Genomic DNA, 22,960 nt, shown 5'->3' on the forward strand with positions numbered 1-22,960 from the left:
ACTCCTCCTGAGGCTGAAGAACCAGGACCTAAACTCCTCCTGAGGCTGAAGAACCAGGACCTAAACTCCTCCTGAGACTGAAGAACCAGGACCTAAACTCCTCCTGAGGCTGAAGAACCAGGACCTAAACTCCTCCTGAGGCTGAAGAACCAGGACCTAAACTCCTCCAGAGACTAAGAACCAGGACCTAAACTCCTCCTGAGGCTGAAGAACCAGAACCTAAACTCCTCCTGAGGCTGAAGAACCAGGACCTAAACTCCTCCAGAGACTAAGAACCAGAACCTAAACTCCTCCAGAGACTAAGAACCAGGACCTAAACTCCTCCTGAGGCTGAAGAACCAGAACCTAAACTCCTCCTGAGGCTGAAGAACCAGGACCTAAACTCCTCCAGAGACTAAGAACCAGGACCTAAACTCCTCCTGAGGCTGAAGAACCAGGACCTAAACTCCTCCTGAGGCTGAAGAACCAGGACCTAAACTCCTCCTGAGGCTGAAGAACCAGGACCTAAACTCCTCCTGAGACTGAAGAACCAGGACCTAAACTCCTCCTGAGGCTGAAGAACCAGGACCTAAACTCCTCCTGAGGCTGAAGAACCAGGACCTAAACTCCTCCTGAGACTGAAGAACCAGGACCTAAACTCCTCCTTAGACTGAAGAACCAGGACCTAAACTCCTCCTGAGACTGAAGAACCAGAACCTAAACTCCTCCTGAGGCTGAAGAACCAGGACCTAAACTCCTCCTGAGACTGAAGAACCAGAACCTAAACTCCTCCTGAGGCTGAAGAACCAAGACCTAAACTCCCCCTGAGACTGAAGAACCAGAACCTAAACTCCTCCTGAGACTGAAGAACCAGGACCTAAACTCCTCCTTAGACTGAAGAACCAGGACCTAAACTCCTCCTGAGACTGAAGAACCAGGACCTAAACTCCTCCTGAGGCTGAAGAACCAGGACCTAAACTCCTCCTGAGACTGAAGAACCAGAACCTAAACTCCTCCTGAGGCTGAAGAACCAAGACCTAAACTCCCCCTGAGGCTGAAGAACCAGGACCTAAACTCCTCCTGAGGCTGAAGAACCAGGACCTAAACTCCTCCTGAGGCTGAAGAACCAGGACCTAAACTCCTCCTGAGACTGAAGAACCAGGACCTAAACTCCTCCTGAGGCTGAAGAACCAGGACCTAAACTCCTCCTGAGGCTGAAGAACCAGGTCAAAGATGGAAATTAATGAAAAACACAATCTGTTTTAGGAGAATAAATATTTAATGACGTCGTGTCTGATTCAGAGGAACTGACTTCAGGATCACACCAGATGTTTGTTTGACCTCGTAGTTCAAACATGTGCTCAGTCCCAGATGTTCAGGTCATTTCTGTTTTTTCTTCTGTAGTGATTTTCCACAATCGTTTCCCGATAAAAATGATTCAGCCCAAAGTAAAAAGTGCAGGAGGTCAGAGGTCAGAGGTCAGATGATGAAGGTCTCTCCCACGGCGCCCTGAGGGAAAAACAAAACATGAACAATAAGAACTGCAGTGACTGAGGAGACTCTGAGGAGACACTGAGGAGACACTGGGGAGACACTGGGGAGACTCTGAGGAGACTCTGAGGAGACTCTGAGGAGACACTGAGGAGACATTGAGGAGACACTGAGGAGACTCTGAGGAGAGTCTGAGGAGACACTGAGGAGACACTGGGGAGACACTGGGGAGACACTGGGGAGACTCTGAGGAGACTCTGAGGAGACTCTGAGGAGACACTGAGGAACACTGAGGAGACTCTGAGGAGACACTGAGGAGACACTGAGGAGACATTGAGGAGACACTGAGGAGACATTGAGGAGACACTGAGGAGACTCTGAGGAGACACTGAGGAGACACTGAGGAGACATTGAGGAGACACTGAGGAGACTCTGAGGAGACACTGAGGAGACACTGAGGAGACTGAGGAGACACTGAGGAGACACTGAGGAGACATTGAGGAGACACTGAGGAGACTCTGAGGAGACACTGAGGAGACACTGAGGAGACATTGAGGAGACACTGAGGAGACTCTGAGGAGACACTGAGGAGACACTGAGGAGACATTGAGGAGACACTGAGGAGACTCTGAGGAGACACTGAGGAGACACTGAGGAGACACTGGGGAGACTCTGAGGAGACTCTGAGGAGACTCTGAGGAGACACTGAGGAGACATTGAGGAGACACTGAGGAGACTCTGAGGAGAGTCTGAGGAGACACTGAGGAGACACTGAGGAGACACTGAGGAGACTCTGAGGAGACACTGAGGAGACACTGAGGAGACACTGAGGAGACACTGAGGAGACTCTGAGGAGACACTGAGGAGACACTGAGGAGACTCTGAGGAGACTCTGAGGAGAGTCTGAGGAGACACTGAGGAGACTCTGAGGAGACTCTGAGGAGACACTGAGGAGACACTGAGGAGACACTGAGGAGACACTGAGGAGACTCTGAGGAAACACTGAAGAGACTCTGAGGAGACACTGAGGAGACACTGAGGAGACACTGAGGAGACACTGAGGAGACACTGAGGAGACACTGAGGAGACACTGAGGAGACTCTGAGGAGACACTGAGGAGACTCTGAGGAGACACTGAGGAGACTCTGAGGAGACACTGAGGAGACACTGAGGAGACTCTGAGGAGACTCTGAGGAGACACTGAGGAGACTCTGAGGAGACTCTGAGGAGACTCTGAGGAGACTCTGGGGAGACACTGAGGAGACACTGAGGAGACACTGAGGAGACTCTGAGGAGACACTGAGGAGAGACCGAGGAGGAGACACTGAGGAGACACTGAGGAGACACTGAGGAGACACTGAGGAGACACTGAGGAGAAACTGGGGAGAAACTGGGGAGACTCTGGGGAGACACTGAGGAGACACTGGGGAGACACTGAGGAGACACTGGGGAGACACTGAGGAGACACTGAGGAGACTCTGAGGAGACACTGAGGAGAGACCGAGGAGGAGACACTGAGGAGACACTGAGGAGACACTGAGGAGACACTGAGGAGACACTGAGGAGAAACTGGGGAGACACTGGGGAGACACTGAGGAGACACTGGGGAGACACTGAGGAGACACTGGGGAGACACTGAGGAGACACTGAGGAGACTCTGAGGAGACACTGAGGAGAGACCGAGGAGGAGACACTGAGGAGACACTGAGGAGACACTGAGGAGACACTGAGGAGACACTGAGGAGACACTGAGGAGAAACTGGGGAGACACTGAGGAGACACTGGGGAGACACTGAGGAGACACTGAGGAGACACTGAGGAGACACTGGGGAGACACTGGGGAGACACTGAGGAGACACTGAGGAGACACTGAGGAGACACTGAGGAGACACTGAGGAGACACTGAGGAGACACTGAGGAACACTGACCGCTTTGAGCTCCGGGAACAGCTCCTGCACCGCGATGTCCAGCAGCACGTAGGTCATCTGCTCAGAACAAACATCTCAGAGTCAGAAACAAGAGGATTCAGGAGGACCACAGCCCGATACGAGTACTCTGACTGAAACCCTGGGATTCTTTCACTCACTGCTTCAGGTTTGTAAAAACACCAGGTGGAGCCTGAAGTTCTGACCTGTTTGTTGTTGTTGTTAAACCTGAAGTTCTGACCTGTTTGTTGTGGAGCCTGAAGTTCTGACCTGTTTGTTGTGGTGGAGCCTGAAGTTCTGACCTGTTTGTTTGTTGTTGTTAAACCTGAAGTTCTGACCTGTTTGTTGTTGTTAAACCTGAAGTTCTGACCTGTTTGTTGTTGTTAAACCTGAAGTTCTGACCTGTTTGTTGTTGTTAAACCTGAAGTTCTGACCTGTTTGTTGTGGAGCCTGAAGTTCTGACCTGTTTGTTGTGGTTAAACCTGAAGTTCTGACCTGTTTGTTGTTGTGGAGCCTGAAGTTCTGAACTGTTTGTTGTTAAACCTGAAGTTCTGACCTGTTTGTTGTTGTGGAACCTGAAGTTCTGACCTGTTTGTTGTTGTGGAGCCTGAAGTTCTGACCTGTTTGTTGTTGTTAAACCTGAAGTTCTGACCTGTTTGTTTGTTGTTGTTAAACCTGAAGTTCTGACCTGTTTGTTGTTGTGGAGCCTGAAGTTCTGACCTGTTTGTTGTGGTGGAGCCTGAAGTTCTGACCTGTTTGTTGAGCAGAGGTTGCTGGATGGTCTCGAACAGAAGCTGGATTCCTTCGTACTTGGCCTCGTCTCCGATCACCTTCCCCACGGCGTCTGAAACCACACTCAGGTTAGGTCTTTCTGCTCGGGTTCTTCTCTGAGATCTGAGGAGAGCCTGAGTCAGACCTGGCAGGTATCGGAGCATCTCCTCAAAGGTCTGCTTGGCCCTGCGCTGCCTGTCGGGGGCGCTGCGCTCCTCACTGCTCTCACAGAACACGGCGTCTGAAGAAGGAGAAGGTCAGGGAGGAACTCACACAACTCACACAGCTCACACAACTCACACAACTCACACAACTCACACAACTCACACAACTCACACACCTCACACAACTCACACAGCTCACACACCTCACACACCTCACACAACTCACACAACTCACACAACTCACACAGCTCACACAACTCACACAACTCACACAACTCACACAGCTCACACAACTCACACAGCTAACACAGCCCAAACGTCCCACTGACCTCTCAGCTGAGTGATGAGCGACACGACGCGGTGCTCCTGCAGGAGGCGCTGTAGCCTGAAGCTCATGAGCTGCAGGAGGTACGACTCCACCGAGCGCTTCGCCAAGATCCTCAGAGCGCACAGGAAGTGATGCACGGGCGCCGCCACACGGAACGCCACACGGGCTGAAAGCACACGGGAGTTAACAGGAAGTAAAACAACGACAAGAGGAAACAGAGGAACGCACACCAGGAAACACCAGGAAACACCGGGAAACACCTGGAAACACCTGGAAACACCAGGAAACACCAGGAAACAAGAGGAAACACCGGGGCTGCGTCCGAAACGAGCAGATAACTATCATAGCCACTTTAGCATAGGGACCTCTGATGCTAACTATCATAGCCACTTTAGCATAGGGACCTCTGATGCTAACTATCATAGCCACTTTAGCATAGGGACCTCTGATGCTAACTATCATAGCCACTTTAGCATAGGGACCTCTGGTGCTAACTATCATAGCCACTTTAGCATAGGGACCTCTGATGCTAACTATCATAGCCACTTTAGCATAGGGACCTCTGATGCTAACTATCATAGCCACTTTAGCATAGGGACCTCTGATGCTAACTATCATAGCCACTTTAGCATAGGGACCTCTGATGCTAACTATCATAGCCACTTTAGCATAGGGACCTCTGGTGCTAACTATCATAGCCACTTTAGCATAGGGACCTCTGGTGCTAACTATCATAGCCACTTTAGCATAGGGACCTCTGGTGCTAACTATCATAGCCACTTTAGCATAGGGACCTCTGGTGCTAACTATCATAGCCACTTTAGCATAGGGACCTCTGGTGCTAACTATCATAGCCACTTTAGCATAGGGACCTCTGATGCTAACTATCATAGCCACTTTAGCATAGGGACCTCTGATGCTAACTATCATAGCCACTTTAGCATAGGGACCTCTGATGCTAACTATCATAGCCACTTTAGCATAGGGACCTCTGGTGCTAACTATCATAGCCACTTTAGCATAGGGACCTCTGGTGCTAACTATCATAGCCACTTTAGCATAGGGACCTCTGGTGCTAACTATCATAGCCACTTTAGCATAGGGACCTCTGATGCTAACTATCATAGCCACTTTAGCATAGGGACCACTGATGCTAACTATCATAGCCACTTTACCATAGCGACCTCTGATGCTAACTATCATAGCCACTTTAGCATAGGGACCTCTGATGCTAACTATCATAGCTACTTTAGCATAGGGACCTCTGGTGCTAACTATCATAGCCACTTTAGCATAGGGACCTCTGATGCTAACTATCATAGCCACTTTAGCATAGGGACCTCTGATGCTAACTATCATAGCCAATTTAGCATAGTGACCTGAAACATCAGGAAACACTAGTTGTATAATCGTCCTCAGAGACAGACCTCGTTTCCTGATCTTCACTCTGACCTTATGGCGGTGACACTGACCTCACACTGACCTCTCGCTGACCTCAGATCAGACTCACCCAGGAACATCATGGCGTCGAACAGGCCGTCGAGTCGCTGCAGCTGCAGGAAACAGTTCTCAGGGCACTTCCTGTGGCAGAGGTCAGGGGTCATGTCGGCGTTGTTCTTGTAGAGGTCACTCCAGAGCTAAACGACAGACAGACGTCTCTGAGAACTGCAGAGTCTGACCTTCATCAGGCCCACAGAACCACTCACCCACTCACATGCACCAGTGTATTACACACTGGGGGAGTATTTGCAGTAGTAGTATTATTAGCAGTATTTGCAGTACTTGTACCTTCTTGTCGATCTGGGCGCCCGGGCTCAGGATCGTCAGCTCGTTGCGACTCGGTTTGGGTTTAGGAGATTCACACGAGTTAAAAAGTGACTGAATAAACGGCTCCAGGTTCTGTCCTTTCTGTGTCCGAGAAACAGCAGGGGAATAACATGGTAATAATATGGTAATAATATGTAATAACAGTGTAATAACATGGTAGTAACAGGGTAATAACATAGTAATAACAGGGTAATAACAGGGTAATAACAGCAGGGGAATAACAGGGTAATAACAGACTAATAACAGGGTAATACCATGGTAATAACAGGAGGGTAAAAACATGTAGTAACAGTGTAATAATATGGTAAAAACAGGGTAATAATATGGTAATAATATGGTAATAACAACAGTATCGGGTCCTCTCGTTCTCACCTCTTTCATGAGTTTCCCGGGGACAGACTTGAAGATCTTTCCTGTGGGACAAAGTTTCATTATCGTTTTCAAAGCTGAAGCGAAAAACTGTCGTATCCAAGTTCGTACCTAAGTTCACGTCCGGGAGCATCCGGTCCGTGAACTGGGACTCCACACTGTGAGGAGACAGGAAGTCAGCCAGAAGCTGACTGTTACTGAGCTCCGGGAGCCTGAGGAGCCTCTGAAACACAGGAAACAGAAGCTGTTACTGAGGAGCCTCTGAAACACAGGAAACAGAAGCTGACTGTTACTGAGCTCCGGGAGCCTGAGGAGCCTCTGAAACACAGGAAACAGAAGCTGTTACTGAGGAGCCTCTGAAACACAGGAACAGAAGCTGACTGTTACTGAGCTCTGAGCCTGAGGAGCCTCTGAAACACAGGAAACAGAAGCTGACTGTTACTGAGCTCTGAGCCTGAGGAGCCTCTGAAACACAGGAAACAGAAGCTGACTGTTACTGAGCTCCGGGAGCCTCAGGAGCCTCTGAAACACAGGAAACAGAAGCTGACTGTTACTGAGCTCCGGGAGCCTGAGGAGCCTCTGAAACACAGGAAACAGAAGCTGACTGTTACTGAGCTCTGAGCCTGAGGAGCCTCTGAAACACAGGAAACAGAAGCTGACTGTTACTGAGCTCCGGGAGCCTCAGGAGCCTCTGAAACACAGGAAACAGAAGCTGACTGTTACTGAGCTCCGGGAGCCTGAGGAGCCTCTGAAACACAGGAAACAGAAGCTGACTGTTACTGAGGAGCCTCTGAAACACAGGAAACAGAAGCTGACTGTTACTGAGGAGCCTCTGAAACACAGGAAACAGAAGCTGACTGTTACTGAGCTCCGGGAGCCTCAGGAGCCTCTGAAACACAGGAAACAGAAGCTGACTGTTACTGAGCTCTGAGCCTCAGGAGCCTCTGAAACACAGGAAACAGAAGCTGACTGTTACTGAGCTCTGGAGCCTCTGAAACACAGGAAACAGAAGCTGACTGTTACTGAGCTCTGAGCCTGAGGAGCCTCTGAAACACAGGAAACAGAAGCTGACTCTGATCTTCACCTGTAGATACTCCTCAAACTCCGGCCTCTTCGACTCCAGGAACTCAAAGTTCTTCGGCCCCAGGATCCGTTTGGAGGGAAGCTGCGCGTCGGCGAACGAGCCTGAGGGGAAACCAGGAAACCAGGAGAACGTTCACCAGGAGAACGTTCACCAGGAGATCGTTAACCAGGAGAACGTTAACCAGGAGAACGTTCACCAGGAGAACGTTTAACCAGGAGAACGTTTAACCAGGAGAACGTTTAACCAGGAGAACGTTTAACCAGGAGAACGTTTAACCAGGAGATCGTTAACCAGGAGAACGTTTAACCAGGAGAACGTTTAACCAGGAGAACGTTTAACCAGGAGAACGTTTAACCAGGAGAACGTTTAACCAGGAGAACGTTTAACCAGGAGAACGTTTAACCAGGAGAACGTTTAACCAGGAGAACGTTTAACCAGGAGAACGTTTAACCAGGAGAACGTTTAACCAGGAGATCGTTAACCAGGAGAACGTTTAACCAGGAGAACGTTTAACCAGGAGAACGTTTAACCAGGAGAACGTTTAACCAGGAGAACGTTTAACCAGGAGAACGTTTAACCAGGAGAACGTTTAACCAGGAGAACGTTTAACCAGGAGAACGTTTAACCAGGAGAACGTTCACCAGGAGGACGTTTAACCAGGAGATCGTTAACCAGGAGAACGTTAACCAGGAGATCGTTAACCAGGAGAACGTTAACCAGGAGAACGTTTAACCAGGAGAACGTTTAACCAGGAGAACGTTTAACCAGGAGAACGTTTAACCAGGAGAACGTTTAACCAGGAGAACGTTAACCAGGAGAACGTTCACCAGGAGAACGTTTAACCAGGAGAACGTTTAACCAGGAGGACGTTTAACCAGGAGAACGTTTAACCAGGAGGACGTTTAACCAGGAGAACGTTTAACCAGGAGGACGTTTAACCAGGAGAACGTTTAACCAGGAGAACGTTTAACCAGGAGGACGTTTAACCAGGAGGACGTTTAACCAGGAGAACGTTTAACCAGGAGAACGTTTAACCAGGAGGACGTTTAACCAGGAGGACGTTTAACCAGGAGGACGTTTAACCAGGAGATCGTTTAACCAGGAGAACGTTAACACCAGGAGAACGTTTAACCAGGAGATCGTTTAACCAGGAGAACGTTAACACCAGGAGAACGTTTAACCAGGAGAACGTTTAACCAGGAGAACGTTTAACCAGGAGGACGTTAACACCAGGAGGACGTTTAACCAGGAGAACGTTTAACCAGGAGGACGTTAACCAGGAGAACGTTTAACCAGGAGATCGTTTAACCAGGAGAACGTTTAACCAGGAGAACGTTAACCAGGAGAACGTTTAACCAGGAGAACGTTTAACCAGGAGAACGTTTAACCAGGAGGACGTTTAACCAGGAGATCGTTTAACCAGGAGAACGTTCACCAGGAGAACGTTTAACCAGGAGAACGTTTAACCAGGAGAACATTAACCAGGAGATCGTTAACCAGGAGAACGTTTAACCAGGAGAACGTTCACCAGGAGATCGTTAACCAGGAGAACGTTTAACCAGGAGAACGTTTAACCAGGAGAACGTTAACCAGGAGAACGTTAACCAGGAGAACGTTTAACCAGGAGAATGTTAACCAGGAGAACGTTTAACCAGGAGAACGTTTAACCAGGAGAACGTTCACCAGGAGAACGTTTAACCAGGAGATCGTTTAACCAGGAGAACGTTAACCAGGAGAACGTTAACCAGGAGATCGTTTAACCAGGAGAACGTTAACCAGGAGATCGTTCACCAGGAGATCGTTAACCAGGAGATCGTTCACCAGGAGAACGTTAACCAGGAGAACGTTCACCAGGAGATCGTTAACCAGGAGAACGTTTAACCAGGAGAACGTTAACCAGGAGAACGTTTAACCAGGAGATCGTTTAACCAGGAGATCGTTAACCAGGAGAACGTTAACCAGGAGAACGTTTAACCAGGAGAACATTAACCAGGAGAACGTTTAACCAGGAGAACGTTTAACCAGGAGAACGTTAACCAGGAGAACGTTAACCAGGAGAACGTTAACCAGGAGGACGTTAACCAGGAGAACGTTTAACCAGGAGAACGTTCACCAGGAGGACGTTCACCAGGAGAACGTTTAACCAGGAGAACGTTCACCAGGAGAACGTTTAACCAGGAGAACGTTAACCAGGAGAACGTTAACCAGGAGGACGTTTAACCAGGAGAACGTTCACCAGGAGAACGTTAACCAGGAGAACGTTAACCAGGAGAACGTTCTCCTGGTGAACGTTCACCAGGAGAACGTTAACCAGGAGAACGTTTAACCAGGAGAACGTTCACCAGGAGAACGTTAACCAGGAGAACGTTAACCAGGAGAACGTTAACCAGGAGAACGCTTAACCAGGAGAACGTTTAACCAGGAGAACGTTCACCAGGAGAACGTTTAACCAGGAGAATGTTTAACCAGGAGAACGTTAACCAGGAGAACGTTAACCAGGAGAACGTTAACCAGGAGAACGTTAACCAGGAGAACGTTTAACCAGGAGAACGTTAACCAGGAGAACGTTAACCAGGAGAACGTTTAACCAGGAGAACGTTAACCAGGAGATCGTTCACCAGGAGATCGTTCACCAGGAGATCGTTCACCAGGAGATCGTTTAACCAGGAGAACGTTTAACCAGGAGATCGTTCACCAGGAGATCGTTCACCAGGAGAACATTAACCAGGAGAACGTTTAACCAGGAGAACGTTTAACCAGGAGAACGTTAACCAGGAGAACGTTTAACCAGGAGAACGTTAACCAGGAGAACGTTAACCAGGAGAACGTTTAACCAGGAGAACGTTAACCAGGAGATCGTTCACCAGGAGATCGTTAACCAGGAGATCGTTCGCCAGGAGATCGTTTAACCAGGAGAACGTTTAACCAGGAGATCGTTCACCAGGAGATCGTTAACCAGGAGATCGTTCACCAGGAGAACATTAACCAGGAGAACGTTTAACCAGGAGAACGTTTAACCAGGAGAACGTTAACCAGGAGAACGTTAACCAGGAGAACGTTAACCAGGAGAACGTTAACCAGGAGAACGTTTAACCAGGAGAACGTTCACCAGGAGGACGTTCACCAGGAGAACGTTTAACCAGGAGAACGTTCACCAGGAGAACGTTTAACCAGGAGAACGTTAACCAGGAGAACGTTAACCAGGAGGACGTTTAACCAGGAGAACGTTCACCAGGAGAACGTTTAACCAGGAGAACGTTAACCAGGAGGACGTTCACCAGGAGAACGTTTAACCAGGAGAACGTTTAACCAGGAGAACGTTAACCAGGAGAACGTTCACCAGGAGAACGTTAACCAGGAGAACGTTTAACCAGGAGAACGTTCACCAGGAGAACGTTCACCAGGAGAACGTTAACCAGGAGAACGTTTAACCAGGAGAACGTTCACCAGGAGAACGTTAACCAGGAGAACGTTAACCAGGAGAACGTTAACCAGGAGAACGTTAACCAGGAGAACGTTAACCAGGAGAACGTTTAACCAGGAGAACGTTCACCAGGAGGACGTTAACCAGGAGAACGTTCACCAGGAGAACGTTTAACCAGGAGAATGTTTAACCAGGAGAACGTTAACCAGGAGAACGTTAACCAGGAGAACGTTCACCAGGAGAACGTTTAACCAGGAGAATGTTTAACCAGGAGGACGTTAACCAGGAGAACGTTAACCAGGAGAACGTTTAACCAGGAGAACGTTTAACCAGGAGAACGTTAACCAGGAGAACGTTTAACCAGGAGAACGTTTAACCAGGAGAACGTTAACCAGGAGAACGTTAACCAGGAGAACGTTTAACCAGGAGAACGTTTAACCAGGAGAACGTTTAACCAGGAGAACGTTCACCAGGAGGACGTTCACCAGGAGAACGTTTAACCAGGAGAACGTTTAACCAGGAGAACGTTTAACCAGGAGAACGTTAACCAGGAGAACGTTAACCAGGAGGACGTTTAACCAGGAGAACGTTTAACCAGGAGAACGTTCACCAGGAGGACGTTCACCAGGAGAACGTTTAACCAGGAGAACGTTAACCAGGAGAACGTTAACCAGGAGAACGTTTAACCAGGAGAACGTTTAACCAGGAGAACGTTAACCAGGAGAACGTTAACCAGGAGAACGTTAACCAGGAGGACGTTTAACCAGGAGAACGTTAACACCAGGAGAACGTTTAACCAGGAGAACGTTTAACCAGGAGAACGTTAACACCAGGAGAACATTTAACCAGGAGAACGTTTAACCAGGAGAACGTTCACCAGGAGAACGTTAACCAGGAGAACGTTAACCAGGAGAACGTTAACCAGGAGAACGTTAACCAGGAGAACGTTTAACCAGGAGAACGTTTAACCAGGAGAACGTTTAACCAGGAGAACGTTCACCAGGAGGACGTTCACCAGGAGAACGTTTAACCAGGAGAACGTTAACCAGGAGAACGTTAACCAGGAGAACGTTTAACCAGGAGAACGTTTAACCAGGAGAACGTTAACCAGGAGAACGTTTAACCAGGAGAAGGTTTAACCAGGAGAAGGTTTAACCAGGAGAACGTTTAACCAGGAGAACGTTTAACCAGGAGAACGTTTAACCAGGAGAACGTTCACCAGGAGAACGTTTAACCAGGAGAACGTTCACCAGGAGGACGTTAACCAGGAGAACGTTAACCAGGAGAACGTTTAACCAGGAGAACGTTTAACCAGGAGAACGTTAACCAGGAGAACGTTAACCAGGAGAACGTTAACCAGGAGAACGTTAACCAGGAGAACGTTTAACCAGGAGAACGTTCACCAGGAGGACGTTAACCAGGAGAACGTTCACCAGGAGAACGTTTAACCAGGAGAATGTTTAACCAGGAGAACGTTAACCAGGAGAACGTTAACCAGGAGAACGTTCACCAGGAGAACGTTTAACCAGGAGAATGTTTAACCAGGAGGACGTTAACCAGGAGAACGTTTAACCAGGAGAACGTTCACCAGGAGGACGTTCACCAGGAGAACGTTTAACCAGGAGAACGTTAACCAGGAGAACGTTAACCAGGAGAACGTTTAACCAGGAGAACGTTTAACCAGGAGAACGTTAACCAGGAGAACGTTAACCAGGAGAACGTTAACCAGGAGGACGTTTAACCAGGAGAACGTTAACACCAGGAGAACGTTTAACCAGGAGAACGTTTAACCAGGAGAACGTTAACACCAGGAGAACATTTAACCAGGAGAACGTTTAACCAGGAGAACGTTCACCAGGAGAACGTTAACCAGGAGAACGTTAACCAGGAGAACGTTAACCAGGAGAACGTTAACCAGGAGAACGTTTAACCAGGAGAACGTTTAACCAGGAGAACGTTTAACCAGGAGAACGTTCACCAGGAGGACGTTCACCAGGAGAACGTTTAACCAGGAGAACGTTAACCAGGAGAACGTTAACCAGGAGAACGTTTAACCAGGAGAACGTTTAACCAGGAGAACGTTAACCAGGAGAACGTTTAACCAGGAGAAGGTTTAACCAGGAGAAGGTTTAACCAGGAGAACGTTTAACCAGGAGAACGTTTAACCAGGAGAACGTTTAACCAGGAGAACGTTCACCAGGAGAACGTTTAACCAGGAGAACGTTCACCAGGAGGACGTTAACCAGGAGAACGTTAACCAGGAGAACGTTTAACCAGGAGAACGTTTAACCAGGAGAACGTTAACCAGGAGAACGTTAACCAGGAGAACGTTAACCAGGAGAACGTTAACCAGGAGAACGTTTAACCAGGAGAACGTTCACCAGGAGGACGTTAACCAGGAGAACGTTCACCAGGAGAACGTTTAACCAGGAGAATGTTTAACCAGGAGAACGTTAACCAGGAGAACGTTAACCAGGAGAACGTTCACCAGGAGAACGTTTAACCAGGAGAATGTTTAACCAGGAGGACGTTAACCAGGAGAACGTTAACCAGGAGAACGTTTAACCAGGAGAACGTTTAACCAGGAGAACGTTAACCAGGAGAACGTTTAACCAGGAGAACGTTTAACCAGGAGAACGTTAACCAGGAGAACGTTAACCAGGAGAACGTTTAACCAGGAGAACGTTTAACCAGGAGAACGTTTAACCAGGAGAACGTTCACCAGGAGGACGTTCACCAGGAGAACGTTTAACCAGGAGAACGTTTAACCAGGAGAACGTTTAACCAGGAGAACGTTAACCAGGAGAACGTTAACCAGGAGGACGTTTAACCAGGAGAACGTTTAACCAGGAGAACGTTCACCAGGAGGACGTTCACCAGGAGAACGTTTAACCAGGAGAACGTTAACCAGGAGAACGTTAACCAGGAGAACGTTTAACCAGGAGAACGTTTAACCAGGAGAACGTTAACCAGGAGAACGTTAACCAGGAGAACGTTAACCAGGAGGACGTTTAACCAGGAGAACGTTAACACCAGGAGAACGTTTAACCAGGAGAACGTTTAACCAGGAGAACGTTAACACCAGGAGAACATTTAACCAGGAGAACGTTTAACCAGGAGAACGTTCACCAGGAGAACGTTAACCAGGAGAACGTTAACCAGGAGAACGTTAACCAGGAGAACGTTAACCAGGAGAACGTTTAACCAGGAGAACGTTTAACCAGGAGAACGTTTAACCAGGAGATCGTTAACCAGGAGAACGTTAACCAGGAGATCGTTAACCAGGAGAACGTTAACCAGGAGAACGTTTAACCAGGAGATCGTTAACCAGGAGAACGTTAACCAGGAGATCGTTAACCAGGAGAACGTTAACCAGGAGAACGTTCACCAGGAGGACGTTCACCAGGAGAACGTTTAACCAGGAGAACGTTAACCAGGAGAACGTTAACCAGGAGAACGTTTAACCAGGAGAACGTTTAACCAGGAGAACGTTAACCAGGAGAACGTTTAACCAGGAGAAGGTTTAACCAGGAGAAGGTTTAACCAGGAGAACGTTTAACCAGGAGAACGTTTAACCAGGAGAACGTTTAACCAGGAGAACGTTCACCAGGAGAACGTTTAACCAGGAGAACGTTCACCAGGAGGACGTTAACCAGGAGAACGTTAACCAGGAGAACGTTTAACCAGGAGAACGTTTAACCAGGAGAACGTTAACCAGGAGAACGTTAACCAGGAGAACGTTAACCAGGAGAACGTTTAACCAGGAGAACGTTTAACCAGGAGAACGTTTAACCAGGAGAACGTTAACCAGGAGATCGTTTAACCAGGAGAACGTTAACCAGGAGAACGTTAACCAGGAGAACGTTTAACCAGGAGAACGTTTAACCAGGAGAACGTTAACCAGGAGAACGTTTAACCAGGAGAACGTTTAACCAGGAGAACGTTAACCAGGAGAACGTTAACCAGGAGAACATTTAACCAGGAGAACGTTTAACCAGGAGAACGTTTAACCAGGAGAACGTTCACCAGGAGGACGTTCACCAGGAGAACGTTTAACCAGGAGAACGTTAACCAGGAGAACGTTAACCAGGAGAACGTTTAACCAGGAGAACGTTTAACCAGGAGAACGTTTAACCAGGAGAACGTTAACCAGGAGAACGTTAACCAGGAGAACGTTAACCAGGAGAACGTTTAACCAGGAGAACGTTTAACCAGGAGAACGTTAACCAGGAGAACGTTTAACCAGGAGAACGTTTAACCAGGAGAACGTTTAACCAGGAGGACGTTTAACCAGGAGAACGTTAACCAGGAGAACGTTTAACCAGGAGAAGGTTTAACCAGGAGAACGTTTAACCAGGAGAACGTTTAACCAGGAGAACGTTTAACCAGGAGAACGTTTAACCAGGAGGACGTTAACCAGGAGAACGTTTAACCAGGAGAACGTTTAACCAGGAGAACGTTCACCAGGAGAACGTTTAACCAGGAGAACGTTTAACCAGGAGAACGTTCTCCTGGTGAACGTTCTCCTGGTTAAACGTTCTCCTGGTTAAACGTTCTCCTGGTTAAACGTTCACCAGGAGAACGTTTAACCAGGAGGACGTTAACCAGGAGAACGTTTAACCAGGAGAACGTTTAACCAGGAGGACGTTAACCAGGAGAACGTTTAACCAGGAGAACGTTTAACCAGGAGAACGTTTAACCAGGAGAACGTTTAACCAGGAGAACGTTAACCAGGAGAACGTTAACAGGAGAACGTTAACGCACCGTGGAACTCTGTGAGCTTGGACTCCAGGACGTAGAACTCCAGGTACCTCCTGCAAACGCACCAGCTCTCAGCCTCATGTCCCACTGAAACAGGAGACACGGGGGGGGGGGGGCACACGGGGGGGGGCAGAGGGGGGGACACAGGGGGGGCAGAGGGGGGGACACAGGGGGGGCAGAGGGGGGGACACAGGGGGGGCAGAGGGGGGGGGGCACACGGGGGGGGGGCAGAGGGGGGAGACGTTAGCCTCTCCTCACAGAGACACAAACTGATGCTTTATAATGAGTCGTTGTTACTGAAGAGTCGTGGCTTCATCATCTTTTTTAGGTCTCACCACCGCGGCGGGCGTGTCTGTGGTCATGTCTGTGGGTGTGTCTGTGGGCGTGTCTGTGGGCGGGGCTTGCCTCCTCTCAGGGGCGGGGCTTACCTCCTCGGTGGTCGTGTCTGTGGGCGGGGCTTACCTCCTCTGGGGGGCGGGGCTTACCTCCGAGGCGGTCGTGGCGGTGCACCTCCATCAGGAAGGCGGGGCTTACCTCCGAGGCGGTCGTGGCGGTGCACCTCCATCAGGAAGGCGGGGCTTACCTCCGAGGCGGTCGTGGCGGTGCACCTCCATCAGGAAGGCGGGGCTTACCTCCGAGGCGGTCGTGGCGGTGCACCTCCTCTCAGGGGCGGGGCTTACCTCCGAGGCGGTCGTGGCGGTGCACCTCCATCAGGAAGGCGGGGCTCACCTCCTCTGGGGGGCGGGGCTTACCTCCGCGGTGGGCGTGTCTGTGGGTGGGGCTTACCTCCGAGGCGGTCGTGGCGGTGCACCTCCATCAGGAAGGCGGGGACTCTCTCCTTCCTGACCTCGTCCTCCATGACGTCGATGAAGGGGATCCACACGCTCCACTCGGACAGGTTCCTCCCAGAGCCGGACACGAACCCGGGACAGGCCTGAGGCTCGAAGTCGTCCTCCTGCACCATGGTGGCCTCCTCCACCTGGGAGGGCATCAGGGTTACGACTCAGCGAGACTAAACCTCAGAGTCAGAGGAAAGGTACACACCGAGTCGTCGTCCTGCTCCTCCGGGCCACAGGGGGGCAGCATGGCGCCCTCTAGTGTCGTGCTCTTAAACACGCCTTTGATTTTGCTGCCGATGCGGCTGATCCCCGACGCCTCGCCGCGGCGCCCGGCGTTCCTGAAACATGTACACTTTAAACACTAAAGAAGCTGAGGAAGTTCTTTCATAACATCATAAATATAAGAAGATAATATAAACGAGTAAAACACAACAGTAAGTGTGTGTGAGGGACGGGGTTAATGGGCTGATGCACAGTTTCCCCTCGTGACGTCTTCAGGACAGTCAGACCTGGACTTCCTGTCGCTGATCGTTTACATTCAGCAGGTCCCACAAATACAGAGAAGCTCAGGATCTGGTGAAGGACGAGTCACTGATGGAGTCACAGAAACGTGTTACAAACATCATGTTCACTGTGAATCTGCCCCAAAGGAAACGCCAGCGCTCGTGAGGGGCGGAGCTTTATCTTAGAGCTAAAGGCTAGTGTTAAAAAATGATAATATAACATGTAAACAAGTCAATATTATTTAAACTAACAGGACCATTCTTTTTGCGCAGCTCGTTCAAAACTTTGCGCTAGTTTTATTTTTTATTTTGTTAGCCGCGTTAGCCGCGTTAGCTGCGTTAGCCGCGTTAGCCGCGTTAGCCGCGTTAGCCGCGTTAGCCTCGTTAGCCGCGTTAGCCGCGTTAGCCGCGTTAGCCGCGTTAGCCGCGTTAGCCGCGTTAGCCGCGTTAGCCTCGTTAGCTGCGTTAGCTGCGTTAGCTGCGTTAGCCTCGTTAGCTGCGTTAGCTGCGTTAGCCTCGTTAGCCGCGTTAGCTGCGTTAGCCGCGTTAGCCTCGTTAGCTGCGTTAGCTGCGTTAGCCTCGTTAGCCGCGTTAGCCGCGTTAGCCGCGTTAGCCGCGTTAGCCGCGTTAGCCGCGTTAGCGTCAGGACAAAAACATCCACGTTATGAACACGGAGTTTCCTCCAGGGAAGTCGTTACGTCTCATGTAATATTTTCAAACCTGCTCCGTCACATCTGAGCTTTTACTCTCTGTCCTTCACCAGATCTTAAGCTTCATTTCTGTGGGACCTGCTCAGAGATAACGGACAGGAAGGACAGCGCCTGGCTGACTGTCCAGGCGGAATCACGTGGGGTCACTGTGCATGTGGACCATTATAAACTTCCTCCTCCTTTAAGGAACAATACTGGAGCTTTGTTTTCTTTCTTCTGTTTGAAATAAATAAATAAATGAATGAATATTCATCAGCTGCAGCTCATGTGTTTATGAGTCACATGACCCGTTCCTTTAGGTCCAGGGATTCCCAAAGTGTGGCCCGGTGACACACGGCTCCAGTGGAACCTGAACTCGTGTCTTGTGTGATCGTTTCCTGACACTCGGCCCTTTCACTGAAAACTCACATTTAAAAACAAACAAAGAGCAAATCTTCAAAATGAGATGTTTGAAAAGTCTCCAGTCAGAAAGAGGAAAGTGTGGAGGCGTGCGGGACTGTCCAGCAGGGGGCGGTGCAGGACTGTCCAGCAGGGGGCGGCTCGTTCTGTCCAGCAGGGGGCGGTGCAGGACTGTCCAGCAGGGGGCGGTGCAGGACTGTCCAACAGGGGGCGGCGTGCAGGCTGAGTGTGCGGCTCGTTCTGTCCAGCAGGGGGCGGCTCGTTCTGTCCAGCAGGGGGCGGTGCAGGACTGTCCAGCAGGGGGCGGTGCAGGACTGTCCAACAGGGGGCGGTGCAGGACTGTCCAACAGGGGGCGGCGTGCAGGCTGAGTGTGCGGCTCGTTCTGTCCAGCAGGGGGCGGCGTGCAGGACTGTCCAGCAGGGGGCGCGTGCTCCATGCAGGCTCACATGCAGCTCATTCACAGATCTGTTATTCTGGACTCATGCTCAGACTCACCTGCTCTCATCCCAACTCTGACTTCTGCAACGCCACAACAGACACGGGTCACTCTGAGCCCCTAGAGGGGGCCCCCCTACAGGAGCCCCTACAGGAGCCTCTACAGGAGCCCCTACAGGAGCCTCTACAGGAGCCCCTACAGGAGCCCCTACAGGAGCCTCTACAGGAGCCCCTACAGGAGCCCCTACAGGAGCCTCTACAGGAGCCCCTACAGGAGCCTCTACAGGAGCCTCTACAGGAGCCTCTACAGGAGCCTCTACAGGAGCCTCTACAGGAGCCTCTACAGGAGCCCCTACAGGAGCCTCTACAGGAGCCTCTACAGGAGCCCCTACAGGAGCCTCTACAGGAGCCTCTACAGGAGCCTCTACAGGAGCCCCTACAGGAGCCTCTACAGGAGCCTCTACAGGAGCCTCTACAGGAGCCTCTACAGGAGCCCCTACAGGAGCCTCTACAGGAGCCTCTACAGGCCCTTTGGTACAGGATGGAGGTTTAGTTTCCACTGGACGTGAATCTGAATTAGACACTTTTAGATCAGACTCGTTCTCCAAAGATCTGAACATTCATTTTCCAGACTGAGATATGTTCTTACCTGAGCTGTGACGAGTTCTTTAGGACCTGTCTGATCTTCAGTCACGTAAACACAGCGCAGACGGCGTTAGCATTTAGCCTCTCCCTCTCTCCTCTATAGCTCCAAAACAGGTCAAGATAGAAGCTACCAAGCTCTTCCACGTTTCCCCTATTTAAATATGGTTACGTGAAGTGTTCCACTACAAAGTATAGTATATAGTAGTTCGAAATCCGCGCAGTAAAGATTACTGTGCGGATGCCAAACTACTCCTGGTATTATTACGCCTTACAATATAGTTCCCCCTTTTATCGGCTTAGAAAATCCACATTGTTTAATTGTGTGTAATTATACTTTGTAGTGGAACACTTCACGTAACCATATTTAAATAGGGAAAACGTGGAAGAGCTTGGTAGCTTCTATCTTGACCTGTTTTGGAGCTATAGAGGAGAGAGGGAGAGGCTAAATGCTAACGCCGTCTGCGCTGTGTTTACGTGACTGAAGATCAGACAGGTCCTAAAGAACTCGTCACAGCTCAGGTAAGAACATATCTCAGTCTGGAAAAACACTGGCCTGTTCCTTTAAGGGTTTATGACAGAAACATCTGGGAACATCTGGATCCGCCATGTTTGAGTCTAACACTGACCGTGATGAACTTTTAAAAGAGAGAAAGTTCGAACCTGCTGAGCTTTGAGTTTCGGGTCGGAGACTCCACCCCCTTCAGCAGGTGTCGGAAATACTGCAGAAACAAACAAATATAAGATTTAGAGAGACCAACGATGAAGCCTTATATTCGCCTGGATTCACCTGAACTTTTAATTGTCATATTTATGTCTCTGTTTTATTGCCTTAATGTTTGGTGCAGCTGTGAGGAGACTACAAAACCATTACACTGAAACTTAACCCTGGGAAACACCTGGGAAACACCTGGGAGATTTAGAAAGGCTTTCAAAGTGTTTTTCTAAAAAATTTAAATAACTTAAAAAAAAAAAAAAAAAATCAATAAAACTCTATTAATAAAAAAATTTACAAAAAATTTCCGAAATGTAATTTTTTTTTTTTTTTTCAAAATTGCATTTTTTTTCCCCCAACGTTTTGAACATTTCCCAGAATGGAGGGACTTCCTGGATGAATCTGGTCAGATTAGGGTAAAGTCACCTCGTCGCTGTGGCAGAACATGGGGGTGAAGACGTTCTCCAGCAACGACAGGACGTGCTCGTACGCCTCAAACAAACATCTCATCTTCTGCAGACGGACCACCTCCGAGGGCGGGGCCTGGGCCACTGAGGAGACAAGAGAGACTTCAGCCACTGAGGAGACAAGAGACACATCAGCCACAGGGGGCGCCACTGAGGAGACAACAGGAGGAGGGAGAGAAGGACAGACAGTTTGTTGCTTTGGTGCACGAAATAAATGAAAGTTTTCAAGAAGATTTGGAAGGTTTATGCACAACTGCAGCCTTCATGACACCTTCATGTTCAGAGACTCCAGAGGCACCAGCAGCTTCAAATACCTGTCTGCTGCTTTGTGGCTGCTGTTCTCTTAATCTGATGTGTTTGTCTGGCAGAAACCGTCCTCATTGTGCCTTTATCGGCACAAACCCGAGTGTGTCTGAATCATCCACAAATCTCTTATCAGTTCGATGATTACGCTTCATCTTTCATGAAATATTGAAGGTTTTCATACCTAGACCAAGACATTCAACTATTTCACGCTTTTCATCAGCAGAAAGATCCTTTTTCTTTCCCTTATTGCTTGAAAATGATGATCTGCATATGTGACAAAGTGGGTTTGTCCCATTGTGTGTGTTTGTTATTTTGCTTCGTTTGTTTCGTTTGCAAAATCCACCGGCCAACAATAACCTCAGATTCATGTTTAAGTTAATAATTATCCATTTACAACTTTGTTTATTCATTTACTCAAACATTTACCTGTACCCCCTGGTGAGAAAGAAAGGGGCGTGGTCTTTGTCGGCCATTTTAAAAACCTCAGGCTGAACCATGTGGAAGGGGAGAGACTAGGGCTCAATCCGAAACCATCAAATTGTAGCCTCTAAGCACTAACACTAGCATCTAACTCCTTAACCTTTCATGGGTCGACTGTTAGATCTGTGCTGTTCGGGAACTAGAGCTTCAGCTGCATTTGAACAATCCGTCCGTCCTTAAACAGGGGAAGGGGAAGTGACATCACCAACAGCTGTTTTTCTTCTTCTTTAAAGTTATTGGTGGAGTGCAGGCCAAACAAAAGTGCATGTCGCCCCCTAGTGTCCAACAACAACATAGTGTCCAAACAAAGACATTTAAGGAGAAAAATAAATCCAAATGATCCAAACATTTCCCTTTAGTCTTATTTTATTTCAGCAGCTGTTTCTTAAAGCGACAGCAGCAAATGATCCATGTGGCTTAAGTTTCTACTAAATGAAAACAAAAGCATTTAATCCGTTTCCTGAGTTTCCTCTTTAACACTGACATGTGACTGAGCTGTGGGGACGACAACATGGATTTATCACTTTATAAAGTTTGGCTTGTGCAGAATCTTAATTTTTAATTATTATTATTTTTATTATTAAATGTGCTCCTGTCAATCAACAGTGGTTGTGCATGAATCACTCCAGGGTGGGGGCGAGGGGGGTGGGGGGATTTGGCGCAGTGGTTTATGGGACGGCACATAGCTCCTAATCACTGGCTAGTTAGCATCAGAGGTCCCTATGCTAAAGTGGCTATGATAGTTAGCATCAGAGGTCCCTATGCTAAAGTGGCTATGATAGTTAGCATCAAGGTTCCTTTTCCTAACTACTTCCTAACTGACTTACCAATTCGGAAGCATCTTGTCATGGCGGACGCTGACGCACATCCGGTTTGGCGTAAGAGCTCTTAGCAATCTGCCCGTTTCGGAAGCAGCCTAGGAATGGTACCTACCGGTGGGAGGTCCTTTCCCATTAGGGGAGGTATAAAAGCTGACTGCTGTAGTCATGGGGGCCATTTTGTATCTGTGTGTCAGAAGTTCTGTTTGCGTGAGCAATAAATGTCTGGTGAGAACTCTAACTTTGTTAAGTCTGCCGGCCCATTTCAACCCCTCGTGGCAGCTTCCTCACAGCATGAAACAAGTGGAACAGCCTTTTTCAGTAGTTTTTCCCTTAACTGGGCTTAACCTGAAAACTAATCATCCCAGGACTCTGAGATTAATGTCAGTGATTCAAAGAGCCCGAGACACGACACCATCCATGAGTTTCATTATTATTGTTTTTTTTACCTTTTTGACACAAAAATACAATTTGCATAATAATTTGGAATGCAGTGTACAGCCCGTTGTAGAGCCTCGTACA

The 22,960-nt window shown here is 48.8% G+C and overlaps 1 protein-coding gene across 2 annotated transcripts in view; it reads right to left on the bottom strand.

Moving 5' to 3' along the window:
• Nucleotides 1-1,417: 1,417 nt before the first annotated feature.
• The window catches only part of LOC306974821 (sorting nexin-14-like), a gene marked incomplete at its 5' end in the record, with an annotated part of 37,805 nt that continues 16,262 nt past the window's right edge, over nt 1,418-22,960 (bottom strand). Inside the window, 16 exons of one of the 2 annotated variants that reach the window (XM_079572215.1) lie at nt 1,418-1,488; nt 3,399-3,455; nt 4,148-4,239; nt 4,312-4,407; nt 4,660-4,824; nt 6,169-6,295; nt 6,447-6,566; nt 6,858-6,898; nt 6,966-7,077; nt 7,939-8,039; nt 16,127-16,210; nt 16,910-17,102; nt 17,168-17,300; nt 19,071-19,094; nt 20,316-20,374; nt 20,794-20,918. In XM_079572215.1, the coding sequence (XP_079428341.1) occupies nt 1,459-1,488; nt 3,399-3,455; nt 4,148-4,239; nt 4,312-4,407; nt 4,660-4,824; nt 6,169-6,295; nt 6,447-6,566; nt 6,858-6,898; nt 6,966-7,077; nt 7,939-8,039; nt 16,127-16,210; nt 16,910-17,102; nt 17,168-17,300; nt 19,071-19,094; nt 20,316-20,374; nt 20,794-20,918 (1,559 nt within the window). In that variant the 3' untranslated portion in view covers nt 1,418-1,458. The remainder of the gene's footprint in view (nt 1,489-3,398; nt 3,456-4,147; nt 4,240-4,311; nt 4,408-4,659; nt 4,825-6,168; nt 6,296-6,446; nt 6,567-6,857; nt 6,899-6,965; nt 7,078-7,938; nt 8,040-16,126; nt 16,211-16,909; nt 17,103-17,167; nt 17,301-19,070; nt 19,095-20,315; nt 20,375-20,793; nt 20,919-22,960) is intronic. The other variant, XM_079572216.1, reaches the window with a different exon arrangement.

This window comes from Gobius niger (assembly GCF_951799975.1).
Source record: "Gobius niger genome assembly, chromosome: 15".
Taxonomy (NCBI): Eukaryota; Metazoa; Chordata; class Actinopteri; order Gobiiformes; family Gobiidae; genus Gobius; species Gobius niger.